Source organism: Camellia sinensis, chromosome 8 (assembly GCF_055761805.1).
Source record: "Camellia sinensis isolate YWXY chromosome 8, ASM5576180v1, whole genome shotgun sequence".
NCBI lineage: Eukaryota > Viridiplantae > Streptophyta > Magnoliopsida > Ericales > Theaceae > Camellia > Camellia sinensis.
The window spans coordinates 147,600,810-147,621,094 of record NC_138968.1 but is presented as its reverse complement, the minus strand read 5'-3'; the positions used below and the strand labels follow the sequence as shown (position 1 = coordinate 147,621,094).

Sequence of the window (20,285 nt, the reverse complement as noted above, 5' to 3'; positions counted from 1 at the left end):
TATCTAATATGATTTTGGGTGCTATCTATGTGATTATATGTGGTTTTGGCTTTATATCTGTTCACCGTAGGAAAGTTTGTTCAACTTACTGTTATAAACTGAAAATTAAAGGCCTTGTCGGCCACAGAAACCGAAATTGACTACGCCATTGTGATTGGCGTAATTTTTAGAGCCTATAGTGAAATTTAATTGAAAACTGATTCGGAATGAAATAATTAGATTCAGAACGATTAAATTAAGCACTGTTATTTAACCTTAATCAATTTGATTAAGAGAGACTATAAAAGGGCCAATATACACTCAAATTCATCTTCCTTAGAGCTCAAAATCTGAAACAAACACTCTAGAGAGAGAGTGAACCGAATATAGAGGGAAAGGGAGCACAAAATTGGAGATTTGAGTTGAGAACTTGGGAATTTGGAAGCTAGGCTCAAGAGCTAGCTAGATTTTGGGAGATTAGAGCTCCTAGGTAAGCATTTGAGCATAAATCCATGAGTATAAGTTTGTAATTTTTTGTATTCAAGTTGGTTGGGTAATCAAGAACATAAATTAAGATGTATTTGATGAATTTGGAGTCTATATGCATGTGCATGTAAAGAATTGCCATGATCTTACATACTCAAGCATGAAGCATGTTGAATATGAAGAATTGAGCACCAAACTTTGCATGCATGAGCAATTTTGTATAGCTTCAAGATTTTAATCACCACTTGTACCCTTTGAGATGGAATTAAGTTAACATTTTGCATGCATGCAAGATCCATGTAAGTAAGGAGCTTGATTATTTGAGTTTTGAAACCAACAAGAAGAATTTGAAATGATTTGGGAAATGAACCATGATTTTAGTCAATTGATTCTAAATTAATTATGACCTTGTGTTATATGATGTCCTTTCATGCTTTTGCATCAAAAATATGAGTTTTGGAGCCTTTGGGGTTGAGTTTGAAGTTCAAACGGAGTTTTGGAAAACCCAGAATTCAACCTGTCCGCTCGAGCGGGGAAAGCGCCACTCGAGCGTGAAATGTTACTTCCTAGAACTTTTGCAGACATTGATGTCCGCTCGAGCGGGCAGAGTCACGCTCGAGCGCCAGTCACGTAGTTTGAATTCCAACTCAAGCGTCCAAAGTCACGCTCGAGCGTAAATATGATGCAACCAGTACTTTTCCAAACTAAAGGGGTCCGCTCGAGCGGCATAAACTGTGCTCGAGCAGGGAGCCCTGTTTTAGAAATTTTGTAAAGTTGATTTATGTTTTGTTTTCCGTTCTCTTTCATTTCTAAGCACTCTTAGGCATGCATTGAACATTATAAATGAGTTAAAAATGATAAGAAAGAAGCCTAAGAGGGATGTATGAATTAAGAACGGATTGAATCATTTGTGACCCATATATGTGTTATGTATTATGTAGGGTCGAGCACAAGAACGAATCCACCGGCAGAACACTGTGAATAATATCTTAATAAAGATATTTTGAAGTATGCTATTTGTCCAATTATTTACTCCTATTTAAGTTTCATAAGCTTGTTAATCTGAAAGGTGGACAATATTTGTTATGCCATACGATTGGGCCAAAGGCCGTTGGATGTGAATGATTGGGCCAAAGGCCGTTTGACACGAACAATTGGGCCAAAGGCCGTTGGATATGATCGATAAGGCCGTCGGATATGAATGATTGGGCCAAAGGCTGTCGAACATAAATCATTGGGCCAAAGGCCGTCGAACATAAATCATTGGACCGAAGGCCGTTTGGTATGAATGAATGGGCCAAAGGCCGTTTGATACAAATGAATTGGGCCCGAGGCCATTTGACACGTCTGGATTTGTAGTCGTTTGGTACACTAGATAGAAACATGAATTGGGCCTAAGGCCGTCTAATGCATCTATTTCAAATTTTGTTCATGTATCTTCTTTATTTGATATTATTCACTAGGCTTTCACTCACTCTCATTCATGTGTCTGTAGGTGAGCCAAGAGATGTCCAAACCTAGCCCCAGTGAAGTATGTGAGAAACAGTCAAGGTTTTGAGGAGTCAGCCCATACGTCTCATGCATGAGACTTGTTTTCGCCCTTTTGTTCTTTTGATATATTTTTGCTATGTTGGCGAAAACTTTGGATCACCTTTGTATATAAGCTTTTGGTTTGGCTGATTATGACTTGAATGATCCTGTTGTGTAAAGCTTATATGTTAACTTCCTTTGATATGAGTTATTAATGAATATATGTGAAATGTTATGATATGCCATGTAAGCACAACTCTATGGACAAAAGTTTTAAATTTGCTTCCGTTTTGGCCCCTTAACTCTGTTGAAATATATCTAACCTGATTTGAGGTCGTAGGTAATCTCTTGATTACTAGTCGGTTATGACCCTACACCATGGAGGCGGGTTCGGGTCATGACACCTTTGGTTCTTTTCCTCCAATTCCTTAGATAACGCTTTTCAAACATATCTCCCATTACCCACTTGTGACCTGTTTAAAGAAAAAGAAGGGATGCCTTCTGATTTGGTTCCCAACCTAGTCTTCTTGGTAATGGCTTCAATACTTGCTTCTTGAAGTTTTGCCAACCCTATAGCCTGAGTGATAGAGGTTGGTTTAAACATTAACACCCCTAATTGAATTTCATCCTTAAGACCACTTATGAAACAACTAACAAAGAAGCTTCAGGGAGGTTTTGAGTTTTATTCGCCAAAATCTCAAACTGTTGTTGGTAAGCTCTCACAGTAGTGGTCTGCTTCAATTTGGTGAGGTTACCCATTGCATCTTCATATGAATTTGAGCCAAATCTTGATAGAAGTCCTTGTGTAAACAAATCCCAAGTAATATGATGATCGCATCTTTCAAACCATTGAAACCACTGTAGGGACGAGTCCTCCAAATGAAGAGATGCCAATTTCACTTTATCAAGATTGTCAACAGCATTACGCTCAAAAAATCTTTCACATTTATAAAGCCAACCATTTGGATTATCACCATAGAAGCGAGGAAATTCAATCTTCACAAATCGTTGATAAGATTGGTGATCTGACCTTAATGGAAAATCCCCTCGAGCTTGAAAATCCCCACGAGCTTGAACCCCTACTGGAGACACCCCTGATTGTTCTTGGCGAAGCATTCTAGAATTGTCACTCCGATCTACATGTTGTTTCCCATAGATGTGCCCTGCCATTTGATCATACTTCATACTCATGGCAGCAATCAATTCCTTGATATCTCCCAAATCTTTGAGAGAACTCCTGATTTCCCCGATTTCCTTCGCATTTCTCTCATTACCCTCCTTTAATGTTCACAGTGTCTCCTCAATTTTTTTAGCTTCCTGGGCTGTGAGAACCCGAATATAAAAATTAAGTAAATAATTAAATAATAATATTACAATCTCAAATATTTTTGTGGTGAATTCTAAGGTGCAAATTAAATATTATTGGAGGATGTTTTAATTAATTTTAAACTTAAAATAAATTTGTGGTGAAAGCATTTAATTTAGAGGCAAGATTTATTATAAAAATAAAAAGAGAGAGAGAGGAGGGTGTGACTTGAACTCTAGACCACAATGTTAACATATAAGACTCCTACCATTTGAGTTACATATAACTTATACATGTATTTTGTATATTTATTTATTTATTTGACCTATGTGTGCCCACTACTAGTATAAAATAAAATAAACACAAACCCTACTCTATTATTTGTTCACCACATAGGGCAACAACAGCAGCCACGGGAGAGGGTTAGAGAGAAGGAAAAAAAGAATAAGATGTTGCAATCAAAGAACTTTTGGGTGTGTTGTGTTGTGTGTGATCATCAAAGGTTAGCCCTCCTTGGTTTTCTTCTCTTCTTTTTGTTCTTCATCCTTATTCTATAATTATTTTGTTCATTGATGGAGAGGTTGTAGGTTTATGTATTGTGTATATAGATATCCTATTAAGAAACTTGAGGAGCTAAATTTATGTGTAAAGATTGGGTGTAATTTTCAGTCCAAAAATTCTTTACAAAGTCACAAATTTAAAAAATCAAGAAACCATATCAAACGGATGAATTTTAATCTGAAATTTTTACAGTAGATCAATTACATATTGAATTGCATATCTGAATTTTTTCATAATTTTTGGGAGTGAGAATCTGTATAAATTGAGGTATTCAAATCTGTCCAGGAAACCAGTCCGAAACAGTAAATTCGGGAGTGTTGTTCTCTTTGGGTATAAATCCAAAAATTATCAAATTAGTGTCATTAGAACCGGTTACAAGTCCAGTTTCGTACGTTTTTGGCCTTGCATTGATTGCTCGTGTATATTAAGAGAACCGTCAATTTCTTTAAAGTGCTGCAGAAAACAACCTGTTTGGATATAATAAATTGTAGATAATTATTTTGATAAGAAAATCAAGTGAAACCAATTGGGTTTGAAACTTAGGATATATTAGATCATATCTGGAGGTTATTGGAATTTTTTGAATAGCGTGGAGTGGGTTTTGTAATTTTCAAAGTTAGCGAATAGATTGGGAAAACTAGTTTAAAACACTGTTTTATCTTAAAGTTATTTTTAGTTAAGTTTCGATCGGAACCTATGTCTTGGGTGATTTTAGACCTTGAAGAACATGAACTTAGGTAATATTTAAGAGTAACGGTGAGTTGGGTTGAGCCGTGTTAGTGCGCTTTAGTTTGGGGTTACTCAGTTCGTATTCTTTAGTATTTTTAAATTAGCAGTGACGTGTAGTTTTCATATTGGTTCAGGGCACTAGTTGGACTTTCATACTCTATTCGAGGATTACATTATTTCGTTCCAGGTGAGTAGTTTCATGCTACGTATTTTTATAAATGTTCCCTTACCCTGAACTGTTGGAAAAATTAAATTGTTGTTTCATGATTAAACTGTTTTGATAAATTATTATATTATCAATTGAATCAAATTATTTCTGAAACACGTGTGAACTTGGCATACTGTAAACTATTTGTTTTGGTCTCATGTTTATAATGATGAACCACCATGTTTTGCGAAAACTGATGTGTATTGATTATTGGGACCATGTGTGTATTTAGTCCAGGGAAATTATTCCACTGTGTGTGGTGACTCTGGCCACTAGGGAACAGACCCGGGTTGGGCTGTGATGACTCTAGTGCTCAACGATTGTAAGGAACAGACCTTTAAAAACAACTAGGTGACCTTCAATCGGATCGTCTTTGAGAAAAGGCCCAGGTGCCACCCTGAGGATGACTCTTAGTTCGGTATTGGATCCAACGGGGCTTATGGCCTGAGAAATGTGTGGCAGATTATTTATTTTTATTGGTACCCAGAAAATTATTGGTGTTCATGTTATAATCTGTTTTAAGTGGAAAATGTTGTTTATCATGTTCTTGCGAGACATGAGTATTTTAAGTGTTGAACTGTGGAACCATCTTTTTGAAACAGATTGTATTTACCAAACTGTATGCCAATCTAGTTTCTGTGATATATATCTTATTTTGGAATTGAACCCTGTTTTCAAAACTGTATTTACTATCCATGTTGCTACTCACTGAGCTATCAGCTGACTTAGTTGTTTACCATTTCCAGGTGTTAGAAGGACTTAGAGTGGACTCATGGCGTAGCGGGGACTCAATTGCATGGACCTCTAGGGCATTCCTTTAGTTTAGAGTGTTATGTCAAATTTGTGCATATTTATATTTATTCTTATCGAAGTTCATTTAGGATTATTTTTTATATGTGGGTTGTTTATATCCCATAAGTTTGGATGGTTTGTGATTACGGTTGATTTTGCCGTTTATAATTGTGACATGTCTGGATTGAGTTTTGGTTATTTATTATTGGACTATTGTTCAGTTGTTCAATATGATTGGATTCGTGTTTAGGCTTACGTGTGCCTTGGGCTAAGTCCCTGTGGGCCACGGCCGGTCATGCCCGGATTTGGGGTGTGACATGGGCTACTCTAGTTCCGTCAGCCATGTTGGTTACAGAGAATGAATAGGCTAAGAACTTGGGTGCTCTGACACCAATGTAATAGCTAGGGAAGAAGAAACAGAAACATAGAGAAAAAAGTAGCAAATCTGTATATTATTCTCAGAAAATTACATACCCTCCATATGGGAGTTCCGCAATTATTTACAACTACTTCCTTGCATACCTCACACCTCTAACTAACTAACTAACTTCTTCTCAACTGCCTTCCTCTAACTAACTAACTACTTCTCAACTGACTCACAATTCTTGATATAACATTTCGAATTGAAAGAACATCTTTGATGACTTTATTTTGTCGTTGAGCAGGTATTCCAACCATGGTTATTGATTCAAAAATTGTTGGTGATGTGAAGGACCCGCGTGGTAGTGCACATGATATCTCCAAATCAGAAGGGACTTTGTTATCCAAATTAATGTTAGGTCTTATTTTATTTTTGTGCAGTAAATTTTAGAGAGAAAAAAAATAATGCAGATGTAATTTTTGTCTGCATATAATTCCCCTCACCCCAAAAAGAAAAATGAAAAAAACTAGTTCTTTTGAGTGTATGTATGGTGGATTTGACCCGTGCAAGTATTCAGTAATTGTATTGAATACAAATATCTTTACTTTAAAAAAAATAAAAAGTCAACTTTCCCTTTCATCTGATTGATTATTCTACACTGGTATTTTGTTACAAGGTACAGAAGGATCATCAGAGGTTTGTTGCTCTTACTCTTCAACTATGAGTTGTTCGCAGTTTTTGGAATACAGTTAAATCAGAAATTTTTGGGTGCTTCATAAGTCACTTGTACACACAAGAATTCAAGATTCAGGTGATTCTCTTTAAATTTAAGGCTGTGGTTCTATTATTACAGGAAAGAGTTACAAACAAAATACAAAGATTTACAGCCACAAGTGCAAAAATATCAAAATATCTTTACTCCAAAATTCAGATAGTTAGTCTTCAGTACTCAAGATTTACGCTACACAACAAAATGAACCATTGCCAGCTTTGCTTTCTGTTATTTCTTCTTTGTCATCAGTCCCAACTGGAAATTGAAGAAAATTCACGAGAAATTGTTAGTATGCCTAGCTTATCACTATACTAAATATGAAGTAATTAATTTTTTTTAATGCTTCTGACTCTTGTTTGTTGTCTTCTTTCTTTTCATGAAGTTTGTCCTTGGATTAAACGAATTGATGATGCAAAGCAAAAGCATGTGTTCGCAAGAGAGCTGGCAAAAAGACTGATCGAAAAAGAAAATGGTTGGAGTGATTACCTATATTGCGAAAATTTTCATGTTTCTGGATTGGGCTGCGTTGGAGAAACTTCGTCACAGAATAAGAAGAATAGAGTGGTAGACCCACTTATCCTAGCAACAAAGCACGGCATCCATGAGATGGTAGAGGAAATCCTTGAAAAATTCCCTAATGTTGCAACTACATTTGATGAGAATGGAAGAAATATACTGCACATGGCAGCACAGTTGAAAGATAGAATTCTCTATGACTACTTGAAGAAGACTGTTAATCACGCAGATAGGATGATGGCCAATGTTGATAAACATGGAAACACCATCTTGCATCTTACAGCCTATGAGTGCAAGCAGGGTCATTTTCTCGCAACTCATTTTGGACCTATAAACCGAATGTCATGGAATGTATTTTGGTTCAAGGTACGTATCAAATCACATGTGTACATGGGAGTAGTTGGTAAAAAATTTGGTAAATCAATTCCCTTATAATATTGTCTTCTCACTCAATATTTTTGAATTTCTACAGCGTGTACAGAATGACTGTCATCCACATTTGATATATCATCAAAACATTGAGGGTAAGACACCAAAAGAACTATTTGAGGAAGAGCGCGAGGACATGATAAACAAAGCTGAGAAAGTAGTCAAAGATATCAATTGCTGCTTGATGCTTGTTTCTACTCTAATTGGCACGGTCAATTATGCAGCACTTTTTACTGTCCCTGGTGGTTTCGATCAAGACAAGGGCCTGCCAATTTTTTTCACAAAAGCGAAAAATGGGTGAGAGGATCTGCAGTTGTTCATGGTTTATGTAGGAGGAAGTTTGGTTGCTTCTTTATTGGGTTTGGGAACTCAGCTTTCAATACAAGTGTCACGGTTCAATAGTAATGATTTTCACATTTCATTGCCGTTGAAATTTCTTCTTACAGTCACGTCCTTGTTCTATGCTGCGGCCTTCTCAATCACAGCATGCTTCCAAATCTTCATCATTGAGGGTGCCTTCATAAACTCATATTTTGCGGTGATGGTGCTTGCCTATATATTTATGGGCCTTGTTTACACGGACTCATTATACATGACCTATGATTACTTGTACTACATAACTCGTTTTTCGCTTGCTTATAGAGGCCAGAAAATGTAAGTCTGCAGCTGGGTTGGTACTTGTTTTAAGATCATGTTTGTATTTGTGTGCAATTTAAGTGTGACTATACATGTGAGACAGATATATGTATTGGAAAAGGACTGTTGAAGGAGAGTTTCTCAAGTATTGCTAAGACATGCTATGAATACAGTTAATTATCTTGTATTCAAATAATGCACTGCTATAGATCTTGTTGGCATGCTTTAGATGTGGAATGTGTATGGTTCACGAGCTCTAGTTTGTTATAAATGGTAATGGTTTTTATTTATATTAATTTTTTAATTGTCGAACTGCCTTTGGCTGGTGGGTTTCATCAGTCATGGACGAACCATGAAACTGTAAATTTGGTGGGTTGTTTGAACTTCTTTGGCAGTTTCGAATCAACAGATTGAGCAGATTTAGGTGGGTTACAACATCTCTAATGGTTGCCTCTGTACCTAGTTTGGTATTTTCTTTTTGAGTCAGTAGTTGTTGTATTGAATTTTGTGTGTTGTGCAACTAATAAGTGTGTGACTATATTCCATTATACTAATTCAATGTTATATATGTTTCTTGGCACGAATACCTTTTAACTTAGATTAACAAAATTTCAGCACTTTTGTATATGTAAAGTCAATTAAATAAGGCTTTAGAAACAACATTTATCAACAGTAAAACACTCCTAGTCTGTTGTTTGGTTGTGTTTTTATTTTCAGTTTTCTGTTTTTCAACAATACAAAAGAGGAACAAAAAAAAAAGGTTTGCCTTCTTCACAACCCAAAAACATTCATACTTAGCGTCCTATTATGAACTCAAGAAAGCAGAGTTGAACTGTCCTCGAAGACAAAGCATGGTTCCAATGGATCATCTGCCAATCCTCGGAGAAACCGTGGAATCGGAGGCATACCCACGTCTAAAACTCCCTCTAGAATTTGGACTACCTGTCCCATACTTGGCCTATCCTTCTCATCATCTTGAATGCACCAACAAGCAACTTTGCAAGCTCTAATCACCTCTTCAACATCACCATTGCCTTGCAACCTGTAATCCAACCAGCTCATGACTAATTCCTTGCTTTCGTTCATTTTCATTGCCACTAAAAATGGAAAGTACCGATCCATTTCATCATCTACTCTATCACTGTTTCTCCTTCCTGATATAATCTCAAATAACAGCATTCCATAGCTAAAAACATCGGCTTTTGGCGTGATTGCTTCACCTGATATCCATTGTTGTCAAAACCCAACTAATCTCTCTCCAAACAAGCTTAGCAAGCCCAAAATCAGCCACTTTTGGGTTGTATTCAGCATCCAGTAAAATGTTTTCAGGCTTAATATCACAATGTATGATGCAATCTCCACATTTCTCATGGAGGTAAGTCAATCCTCTAGCAGTCACAACTGAGATGTTGTACCTTGTTTTCCAGTCTAAGACACTAATGTTGTCTTTTTTAAACAAGTGAGACTCTAGAGAACCATTTGACATGTAATCATAAATTAGAAATCTTTTTGTACCTTGTATGCAGAAACCCCGAAGGCGAACAAGGTTGATGTGTTGGATCATGCCAATGGTGCTCACTTCTGAGCAAAATTGCTTCTCTCCTTGCATCAAATTTTTTAGCTTTTTCAGTGCTACTGCGATTGAATTGGGCAGTGTTCCTTTGAAAACTGTACCAAAACCACCTTCTCCAACATTTTCTGAGAAGTTCTTCGTCGCAATTCGTATGTCACAATACTTAAACACCACCAAAGAATCATCAACTTTCTCCAAAGTGCCAGCAGTGTCTCTTTGTCTCTTCCTCCAGATGAATACACTGCCAAAGAAACAAAAGAAAACACAAACCACCCCAAAAACAATCAAAGACGTGTTTCTCTTAGCTTCAGTTCCAACCAGCTGGGATACTGCTACTTTAACATGAAGATCTCTTCCACTTTTATCATCTTATGAGAGTTGTTGTAGGTTGAACAAACCACCTCTCCAAATCAAACTCCTATTATCATAAGGATAAGCGCTGCATGAACAATTTCTCAAGCAAGCTAATTCACATTCATCAATATTCCCCAACTGTTATCGACTCTTAATTCTCAGGAAAATGGGTGTTTGGCACCACACAAAATTTGTCATTTTCTCTGTTTGTATAGTGTTACATAGCTTTTGCTTTATATTATCAAATGTATAGCTTTTGCTTTCGGTGGTACTCAATCAATTGTATAGCTTTTGCTTTCGGTGAGTGTGGCATCCAATGCCCATGTTTCTCTCTATAAAGAGAGACTTCATTCCCTTTGTAATCAACACATATATACAAAACATTTCAGAGTCTCTCTCTCGCTCTATAACTTCTCTCACTCTCTCAAACTAATCTTTCATGGTATCAGAGCCCAGTATTACATTTCTGGCAATTTTCGATTTTGGTGTTTAGTCCCGTACACAGTGGCATACATCAAATTGCTCGGAATTTTCTCACGATTCCAACGGCACCTAGCCCGTTCTCAGAACACCCTCCACGCGCCCACACGCGCCGCCTTTACCTTCTGCGCGTCACCAGCTCCGCCACCACTCTCACACGCGCCCGCACGCGCCATCTGTTGCTCCTCACCTCCGCCACGCGCCTCCACGCGCCCACACAACCGCGGCTGACGTCAGCCCTGCCACTTCCGTACGCCGCGCCTGCTATTGTGCGCCTTTCGTGCGCCGCTTCACTACATTGCACCCGCGTGCGCCAAAACGGCTATTGTGCGCCGCGCCTGCGCCTGTTCGCTACCGTGCGCCGCCGCCTTTCTGCTAACGTGCTCCTCCCTGCACTCTGCTAACGTGCGCCGCTGACATCATCGCTGACATCATCTCTGTCCAGCAGCCTTTTCTGGCTATTTTCGACCTTCCGGACTCACTGGTACACTCTGTTTTACCAAATTTTGCTCCTACAGGTCTCTTCCTGCTGCTTTAATCCTACTTAACTAGTATTATGGATCGTCTTGACACCTCCCATCCCATTTCCGTTATTCTGAATGGTTCAAACTATGTTCTGTGGGCCCAAGCTATGTCTTCCTTTCTTAAAGGGAAGAAGCTCTGGCGAATTGTCACCGGGGATGTGACTAAACCAGTCAAAGACAGTGTCACTACTGAAACTCCTGTTCATACTGCTACATATGAAGACCGACTTGAGGAATGGGACAGTAAGAATTACCAAATCATTACCTGGTTTCGTAATACCTCTGTTACCTCTATCAGTCTTCAATTTGGCCGGTTTCAGCTTGACTCTGTAACTACTCCTGCGAAAGACATCTGGGATTTTTTGAAAGAACGATACCAGACTACTGGTCTTGCCCATCAATATCAACTTCAGAACCAACTTCACCGCATGCGCCAAGAATCCACTCAGTCCATTAATGACTTCCTTTCTCAAATATACTCTGTTTGGGATCAGCTTGCTCTTTCAGAACCAACCTGGCATGACCCCGAAGATGCAGTTTTATTTACTAACCATCGCAACCAGCAAAGGTTGGTGCAATTTCTCATGGCTCTTACCCCCTCTTTTGAGCCCGTACGTGCCTCTCTGCTTCATCGCCATCCCTTGCCCACTCTTGAACAAGCCATTTCTGAGTTGCTATCAGAGGAGACTCGTCTAGGTACTCTTCAAACTCATCATGTGGACTCTGTTCTTGCCACTCCTCCGTCCCGGCCATCATTTACCCAGCGGACAACTGCTTGCCTCTATTGTCAGAATCGGGGCCTTCCTTCAACCCATCTCCTGGTCAATTGCCCTGTCAGATCCTGCCGCTACTGCAACAAACTTGGTCCTGGTCATCTGCAACAGGATTGTTTTCGCAATCCATCCCGCTCATCCTCCAATAGCCACTCCTCTCGCGGTGGCTCTTCCCGGGGAAGTTTTCATCGTTCTGGCAACCAGTCTCATCACACTGCTACTTCTGCTTCCGGGAATCAGTCTTATCACACTGCTGCTGCTGCTTCCGGGACTCAGTCTCATCCCACTGACACTGCCCCCTCTGCAGGGTTCTCTGAGTCACCTGCTCCATCTACTCCTCACTTTTCTCCAACGGATGTAGAGGCCATGCTTAAACAACTTCTCTCCTCATCTGGTACACCTCCTCCTACTGCTTTGTCTGTAATCCCAGGTAACTCTTCTTGGTATTTTGACTCTGCATGTTGTAATCATATGACCTCCAGTTCTACTATCTTTTCTTCCTTATCTTCATCTCCTCATATTCCCTCAATACATACTGCTGATGGTTCCCTCATGTCTGTTCGTCATGTTGGTACTGTTTCCACCTCTTCTTTATCTCTACCTCACGTTTATCATATCCCTGCTCTTACCTTAAACCTTATTTCCATTGGTCAATTATGTGAACTTGGTCTAACTGTCACCTTTTCTGCTACTGATTGTTTGGTACAGGACCCTCAGACAGGGCAGACTATTGGGATCGGCCGTAAGCGTGGACGTCTCTATGAACTCATTCACCTTCATGTTCCTGCCTCTCTTCAGATTGCTGCTCCTACATCTACTTCCTTATTATCTCCCTTTCATCTTTGGCATTGTCGCTTAGGGCATATTTCTGTTACTCGTTTAAGGTCTTTGGTTTCTAGTGGACAGTTGGGTCATGTAATTCCCGATCATTTCGATTGTATACCCTGTCAACTTGCCAAACAACCTGCTTTATCATTTAATAAAAGTACTTCTGTTTCTCTTGCCCCTTTTGATCTTATACATTCGGATATTTGGGGGCCCTCCCCTACTACTACTATGGGGGGATCCCGCTATTTTGTTGTTTTTATTGATGATTTTTCCCGGTTTACTTGGCTTTTTCTCATGAAAAATAGGTCTGAACTTAAACACATTTATTATCGATTTGCACAAATGGTTCACACCCAATTCTCCAAAACCATCAAAATTTTTCGCTCTGACAATGCTATGGAATATCGGGATTCAGATTTCCTTTCCTTTCTTCAGCATCATGGTACACTGCCTCATCGTTCCTGTGCTGGCACGTCCCAGCAAAATGGCCGCGCTGAACGGAAACATAGGCATATTCTTGACACTACTCGCGCTCTCCTTCTCTCTTCTTCCTGTCCTGAAAACTTTTGGGGGGAAGCTGCCCTCACTGCTGTTTACACTATCAACTGTGCTCCTACCCCTGTCATCCATAATCAAACTCCCTTTGAACGTCTGCATGGCACTCCCCCTCCTTACGCCAATCTCCGGGTTTTTGGCTCTGCTTGTTTTGTTCTACTTCAATCCCACGAACACACCAAGCTTGAACCTCGCTCTCGTCTTTGTTGCTTTCTTGGGTATGGTATTGAACATAAAGGCTTTCGCTGTTGGGATCCTCTCTCTAAACGTCTTCGTATCTCCCGCCATGTCGTTTTCTGGGAACACCAAATGTTTTCCTCACTATCCTCCTTTCACTTACCCAGACTTTCCACTACTGCATTGTTTACTAATCCTTCCATCGATCTTTTCTCTGCTGATTTTGATACAGGTTCCTCCTCCATCGAGACGCCCCTGCTCACCCCTGATCCTGTCCAGCCTGCTCTACCTGAAGGTCTACCTCCTTCTCCACCGACTCTTCCTCCCACCGATCCTCCTACGGGTCGACCCCGCCGGGTAACTCAACCTCCTATCCATCTTCGTGATTATATTGTTGGATCTGCTGCCTTCTCTACTTATGAACCTACCTCCTATCGTGAGGCTTGTACTAATCCTCTTTGGCAGCAAGCTATGACTGATGAACTCCATGCCTTGGACAAAGCTCATACTTGGGATCTTGTTGATCTTCCTCCTGGCAAGACTGCGATTGGCTGCAAATGGGTTTACAAAATCAAAACACATTCTGATGGCTCTATTGAACGCTACAAAGCTCGTCTTGTTGCCAAGGGTTTCAACCAAGAATATGGCATTGATTATGAGGAGACATTCTCTCCTGTTGCTCGGCTTACCTCTGTTCGCAGTTTACTTGCTGTTGCTACTGCTCGCCACTGGGGGCTCTTTCAGATGGATGTCAAAAATGCTTTCCTCAATGGTCATCTTCTTGAAGAGGTCTACATGCAACCTCCACCTGGGTCCACTTTTCAACCTCATCAGGTTTGCAAACTACAGCGTGCTCTTTATGGTCTCAAGCAAGCGCCTCGTGCTTGGTTTGCTAAGTTCAGTTCTACCATTCATGACTTCGGATTCACCTCTAGCTCCTATGACTCTGCTCTTTTTATACGGACTACTTCTCATGGTACTACTCTTCTTCTTCTGTATGTGGATGATATGATTATCACTGGTGATGATCAAGCTGGTATTCTCCACCTCAAACAATTTCTCCACCAACAGTTTGAGATGAAGGACCTTGGTACTCTTAACTACTTCTTAGGCCTTGAAGTCTCTCATGATTCTACTGGTTCCTATTTGTCCCAGGCCAAATATGCATCCGATCTTCTGGCTCGAGCTGGTCTTACTGATTGCAAAACTGCCTCTACTCCGGTTGATCCTCAGATTCGTCTCACTCCTCTCGATGGGACTCTTCTCTCTGATGCTACTCTTTATCGCCAGCTCGTCGGCAGTCTTGTCTATCTCACAGTCACTCGTCCTGACATTGCCTATGCTGTTCACATTGTCAGTCAGTACATGTCGGCTCCTCGCACTCCCCACTATACTGCTCTACTCCGTATCCTTCGCTACCTCAAAGGCACTATGTTCCATGGTCTTCACTTCTCGGCTTCTTCCTCTCTTGACCTACGTGCCTTTTCCGATGCTGATTGGGCTGGGGATCCTACGGATCGACGCTCCACCACGGGATTCTGTTTCTTCTTAGGGGATTCTCTTCTTGCTTGGCGTAGCAAAAAACAATCCCTCACTGCCCGCTCTAGCACCGAAGCTGAATACCGAGCTCTTGCTGATACTACTCAGGAACTTCTCTGGCTTCGCTGGCTCCTTGCTGATATGGGTGTTTCTTCATCTGCTCCTACTCCTCTCTACTGTGACAATCAGAGTGCCATTCAGATTGCTCACAATGATGTTTTTCATGATCGCACCAAACATATTGAAATTGATTGTCATTTTATTCGCCAGCATGTCACCTGTGGAACTGTTCATCTTCTTCCTATTGCTTCCATCGATCAACCCGCTGATATCTTCACTAAGGCTCATCCTCCTGGCCGCTTCACTGATCTTGTTTCCAAACTCAACTTGGTTGATGCTTTCCCTCCTTGAGTTTGCGGGGGGCTGTTAGAATAGTTTTAAATTTATTATTATTAATTGTATAGTGTTACATAGCTTTTGCTTTATATTATCAAATGTATAGCTTTTGCTTTCGGTGGTACTCAATCAATTGTATAGCTTTTGCTTTCGGTGAGTGTGGCATCCAATGCCCATGTTTCTCTCTATAAAGAGAGACTTCATTCCCTTTGTAATCAACACATATATACAAAACATTTCAGAGTCTCTCTCTCGCTCTATAACTTCTCTCACTCTCTCAAACTAATCTTTCAGCACTGTAGAGGAATTTTCCTCACACACCCACCTGAGTGATCCCCCAATTCCCAGTCTGCTTTAATCCTTGGTTCAAATCCTTCAATGCAAGTGCAAATCGGTACATTTTGGTTACAACTACTAAATGCCCCGCAAAAAGCATAGACTGCGCATTGTTGTGGTATGATCCATTTTGGAATCCACTGCGCATTGTTCTTCCTCCAAACAAATTGTTTGAATTGTCTATTCACATCCAGCACAAATCTAGCAAGAGCAGTAGGGTCACCAGCATCGTATGTAAAATAGCTCTCATTTGTATTGTTAACATATGTGATATTTTTTATGTAATAGCCCGATTGTATCTCAAGAACAAAGCTAAAAACTTTCCCATTCCATACCCCACTAGTCCAATACGGCTTAGACACATTCCAAAGCAATATATGACTTGAATTTGGCTCCACCTCCAAAGAGAACAGACTTGGTGATGGATTTTCTGAATTTTTCCAAGAAGTTAGAGCTTTGTTTTTCATTTTTGAGTTTATTGTATCCAATTTTCCCACCGGGAAGATATGTGTCAGTTGGGTAGTCGAAACTCTGCCATATTACATTAGAGGAATCCAATGTATCTCTGATGACAAAATTTCCATTGTCAAGGAGCATGGCTATGGTTGAGTTAGCCGATTTTGAAATCAAATTTGTCGACCAAATTTGAGTCTTTGACTGGTCTAGTAGGACTAAATTTCCATCTTTCAAGAGTCTAAATTGTGAAGAAGACGGATTTGAAATGGGTTGGATTCTATTTGCCACCCAAACTACTGTTTTGATTGATAATTTTTTGTACCATATGCCTATGTAGTAGTTTTGAGAGTTACCTGGAGTAAAGAAGCCAAGCTCAAAAGATCCACCTTGGATTGTTTGGTTCCCAGAGAGAGACTGTCCAGCATAGATGGTATTGGTACCATCTGATCCTTTTGAGAAATGGGTATTGAAAGATAGAACGAATAAGGGCACAACACAAAGAAAGAGCCATTGAATTTTGCATATGGGACTCATTTTTGCACGAAGTTGCACCAAAGAATTGGATGTGATTGACGTATTAAAAGAACACAAGCATAAAAATTAAGTTGGTTGTGCTCTTTACTAAGTAATCTTCAGTGGGCTTGGCGAGGATAGACCAAAACAAGCCACACAGTCCTTACACTAAAAAGTTCGATTTCAATCACTCTCATGAGTAATACGATCTTGTGGTCTTAAAAAAGAGTTGGAACAATGTCCCAGAAGAAAAGTAATAATTATTTTTATTTTTATTTTTTAAAATTGTTGATTAGTATTTCATGGCATAAAATCAAATCATTTCAACTTTGGCTTACGAGAAGATGTTTCTGTTATTTGAAATGCAGAAAAATCATCTCACAATGCTGATTGTGTCTGGCTGCATGACAGGACAAAAAAGAATATGTTGTAGAAGATTTGTATACAGTTTATTGATTTTTCATCCTCTACAAATTCAATCGTTGTAAACTTTTTGGACTTGTCTATTTTGGAGAAAAACAGAACTCAAACTAGTTTTTTTTTTTTTTTTATTTTGAAATCAATTATTATTGTTTTTTTAATAAATTCAACATGGTGAAAATATTACTATTCCTCTCTCAATCACCTTTTGCATTAATTCGGCGTGGATTTGAAGTATTTTTGGGCTGCATAGGGAGATTCTGATATTGTTTTTTTTATTTTTTTAAATCTATAAAGAAGAATAGATAGATGCATGAATGTTTGGAAAATTACCTGCACAGATTGGGAAGTTCCGATCTGCAATTTGTTGACAATAAAATAGAATATAAGAAAAGAAAAAATTCACTTTTTCTTACCCGTAAACTATTAATTTCAATAATTACCTTCTTAAATTATTTATTTTATTTCACTTTATTTCAAACTGTCAATAAATTTAAATTTTTTACCGAATATCACACATACCTTCACACAAATTATTTGTCCTTATGATTTACTTAATTTAATGGAAAAAAAAATTTTAAAAAAAAGAAAGAGAAAAGCCTTAGGATTTGAGGTTTGCAACCAAAAAAAAAAGAAAAAAAAACCTTGAGTTTTTAATTTTATCATTTTAAAATCTAAATTTTTTATTTATTTTCAATTTAAACTATTTATCTATTTTCGTTAAGTAAAATCAACGAAAAAATAATATTTTAATCATTAAATTCAATAAAAATGATATTTTAAACATTTTATGTATACTTACATTGAATATAATAACTAAAATACTCTTTTTCTGTCGATTTTACTTAACAAAAATGGACAAATAATTTAAATTGAAAACAAATCAAAATATTGAAGTTTAAATTGATAAAATTAAAAACTCATGATCTATTTTGTCCCTAATTTTTATATCCCAATATAGTATTTTTGCTAAAATTAATTGTATTTTCTGTTTTAATTTAAAAAAAAATCCAAAACAATTGGCTGTATTTTTTTTTAAAGAAATTATATCTGAATATTTGTCTTCTTAAAGTGAATCAGTACCATCAATTAATATAGCATGTGTGCCAGGTATGTATTCCGTAAAAAATATTAACCTTCTTAACAATTTGGGAGTAAGGTAAATTAATATTAATAGCTTGGGAAAGTTAAGGGACAAATAACACACTTTCCGTGTAGAAAAAGAAAATGAAGTGAAATTTTTTTTTTCTTTGGTTTAATTGGTTATAAATAAAAAAAATGAATAATATTTATCAAGAATAAATAGATTTGATAAGCAATAAAAAAAAATTATATATAAATATTTTTGTTTCTCTCTCCCAAGGCATTCAAAGGATATACAACATTCAAATCAAAACATCGCATTAGAGTCCTCACATTGTGAGTGTTATGATTACAAGCTTATGAGAAATCATTTTTGGGTTTAGGTATGTGAAAGTTGTGTTTTGATCATGAATTTGAATAAAGATTTACATGAGGAGAGAGAAAAAGGCAATGGAGACCTGAATGAAATATAAACTAATTTTTTTTCCTATTTCTTTTTTCTTTTCCAAATTTATGATCCAAAAATAGGCAGGACAAAAACATCACAAATCACAATGGACCCTTCAACAGTGGAAAAATAAAATGGAAAAATGGAAAAATCAAATGAGTGAAATTTGAAGTAATTTGTAATATGTGGCCATTTTTTATGCACTTGGCTTTGTTTTGACTCGTACAAGCAAAGGTAGGCCCTTGCTCTGGATCATGACAAGTGTTGGAACAATTCGTCTTGAATTCTTCAATTGGTGGTCTTCGGGTCTTCAAAACTTGGCGATGAACTTGTCTATGTAGAACAGAAATATAATGCTTCAAGTCACGTTACTTAGTCGCTTTTCTAAAAATAATATTTGCACCCACCAAAAGGTGTCTAGGGGGTTACAGCAAATTCGCCTCCAGGATACAATGAAGCCTGATCTAAAGATCAAGTCTACCGGTATCTGCACTGATGACAATAGATCAGAATACTCTTGATATAATTAAGAAACCAAGACCCTAATAATCAAATCTACAGAACTTGATTACCAATAAGAAAAGTATAAATTTGCTTAAGAAACTATTGATCGAAAACTCAAAATCAAGAGGGAGAGAGAGAGAGAGAGAGAGAGAGAGAGAGAGAGAGAAAGAAAGAAAGAAAGAATTGCAAGAATACTTCTGAATATTTTGGATGACATGAAATGGCTAATTTCGTAGCCTATTTATAGGCATTGATGCATCTACTCGAATGGTCATGTCCCTTGGTCACATCCGATCAGATATGACCGTTGGATCAACGATCTACGGTGCAGATCATTCTCATACCGAATATACGCCTTGACTAATTATACCTGATCACGATCGGGTGCCATCTCATCTGTATGATCGCGCGCATCTCCAATCAATGGCTATGATCAAACCACTCCAAATCAGACACAACCATCCGATCGGTTGGTTGACTCATCGCCAACGGACGCCACATCGCTACCACATGGAGCTAACTGTATTCCACGTCACCCATGCCACATTGGATTCACGTCATCGCTCCAACTTGTCCGATGCAAATAAGAAAGCGCCCTCATAGCGCCTTGCGTCCGTGCTAAGTGCAAAGTGCGCCATCAAACACCACACAACCCACTGCCTACGCCATACACGCGCGTGTGCATATGCGTGTGCGTATGCGGATGGTGCAAAGCACCATCCTTGCAGTGTGGGTACATGCACACTAGCTTACACCTCACAATTCCATATTCAAAAGAATATTCCATGTAGCACTTATTAAGTGTTCCATATTTTCCTCTCTTTCCGATGTGGGACAAAGTTCCCAAGCTTATTTCTAGCTTTCCAAAGAAAAACAAGGAAGGTTTTGAAAACACCCAAAAATTAAACTATAAATTTGAAAACCCATGTTGAAAATTCCCCAATACTCCCCCATCATTTTCAAAATATCAGATGATGATTCTTGGTTCACTTGGCAGCCTTATGTATAGGTGAAGATATCT

General features: G+C 38.5%; 1 protein-coding gene, 1 long non-coding RNA gene and 2 pseudogenes across 2 annotated transcripts; 1 reads left to right on the top strand and 3 right to left on the bottom strand.

Moving 5' to 3' along the window:
- Positions 1-1,236: 1,236 nt before the first annotated feature.
- LOC145797190 (uncharacterized) lies at positions 1,237-7,349 on the bottom strand. The gene is made up of 3 exons (XR_014338406.1): positions 7,211-7,349; positions 5,909-6,979; positions 1,237-3,312 (listed from the first exon to the last, which is right to left on the bottom strand). It is a non-coding gene; the product is annotated as an uncharacterized LOC145797190 (long non-coding RNA).
- LOC114264597 (uncharacterized) lies at positions 7,331-8,039 on the top strand. The gene is made up of 2 exons (XM_082883765.1): positions 7,331-7,606; positions 7,713-8,039. Exons 1-2 carry the CDS (start codon positions 7,331-7,333, stop codon positions 7,968-7,970), a joined length of 534 nt encoding a protein of 177 aa, XP_082739891.1. The 3' UTR covers positions 7,971-8,039.
- Positions 8,040-8,119: 80 nt separating this feature from the next.
- Positions 8,120-10,888, bottom strand: LOC145798170 (G-type lectin S-receptor-like serine/threonine-protein kinase At2g19130 pseudogene; annotated as a pseudogene).
- A 4,906-nt stretch (positions 10,889-15,794) lies between these two features.
- Positions 15,795-16,989, bottom strand: LOC114264482 (G-type lectin S-receptor-like serine/threonine-protein kinase At2g19130 pseudogene; annotated as a pseudogene).
- Positions 16,990-20,285: the final 3,296 nt, after the last annotated feature.

Excerpts from the sequence above, each read along its gene's own strand:
- LOC114264597 (XM_082883765.1), top strand. The coding sequence starts at position 7,331 with ATGGTAGAGGAAATCCTTGAAAAATTCCCTAATGTTGCAACTACATTT. Across the intron at positions 7,607-7,712 it reads GGAATGTATTTTGGTTCAAG|CGTGTACAGAATGACTGTCA; the intron begins GTACGTATCAAA and ends GAATTTCTACAG.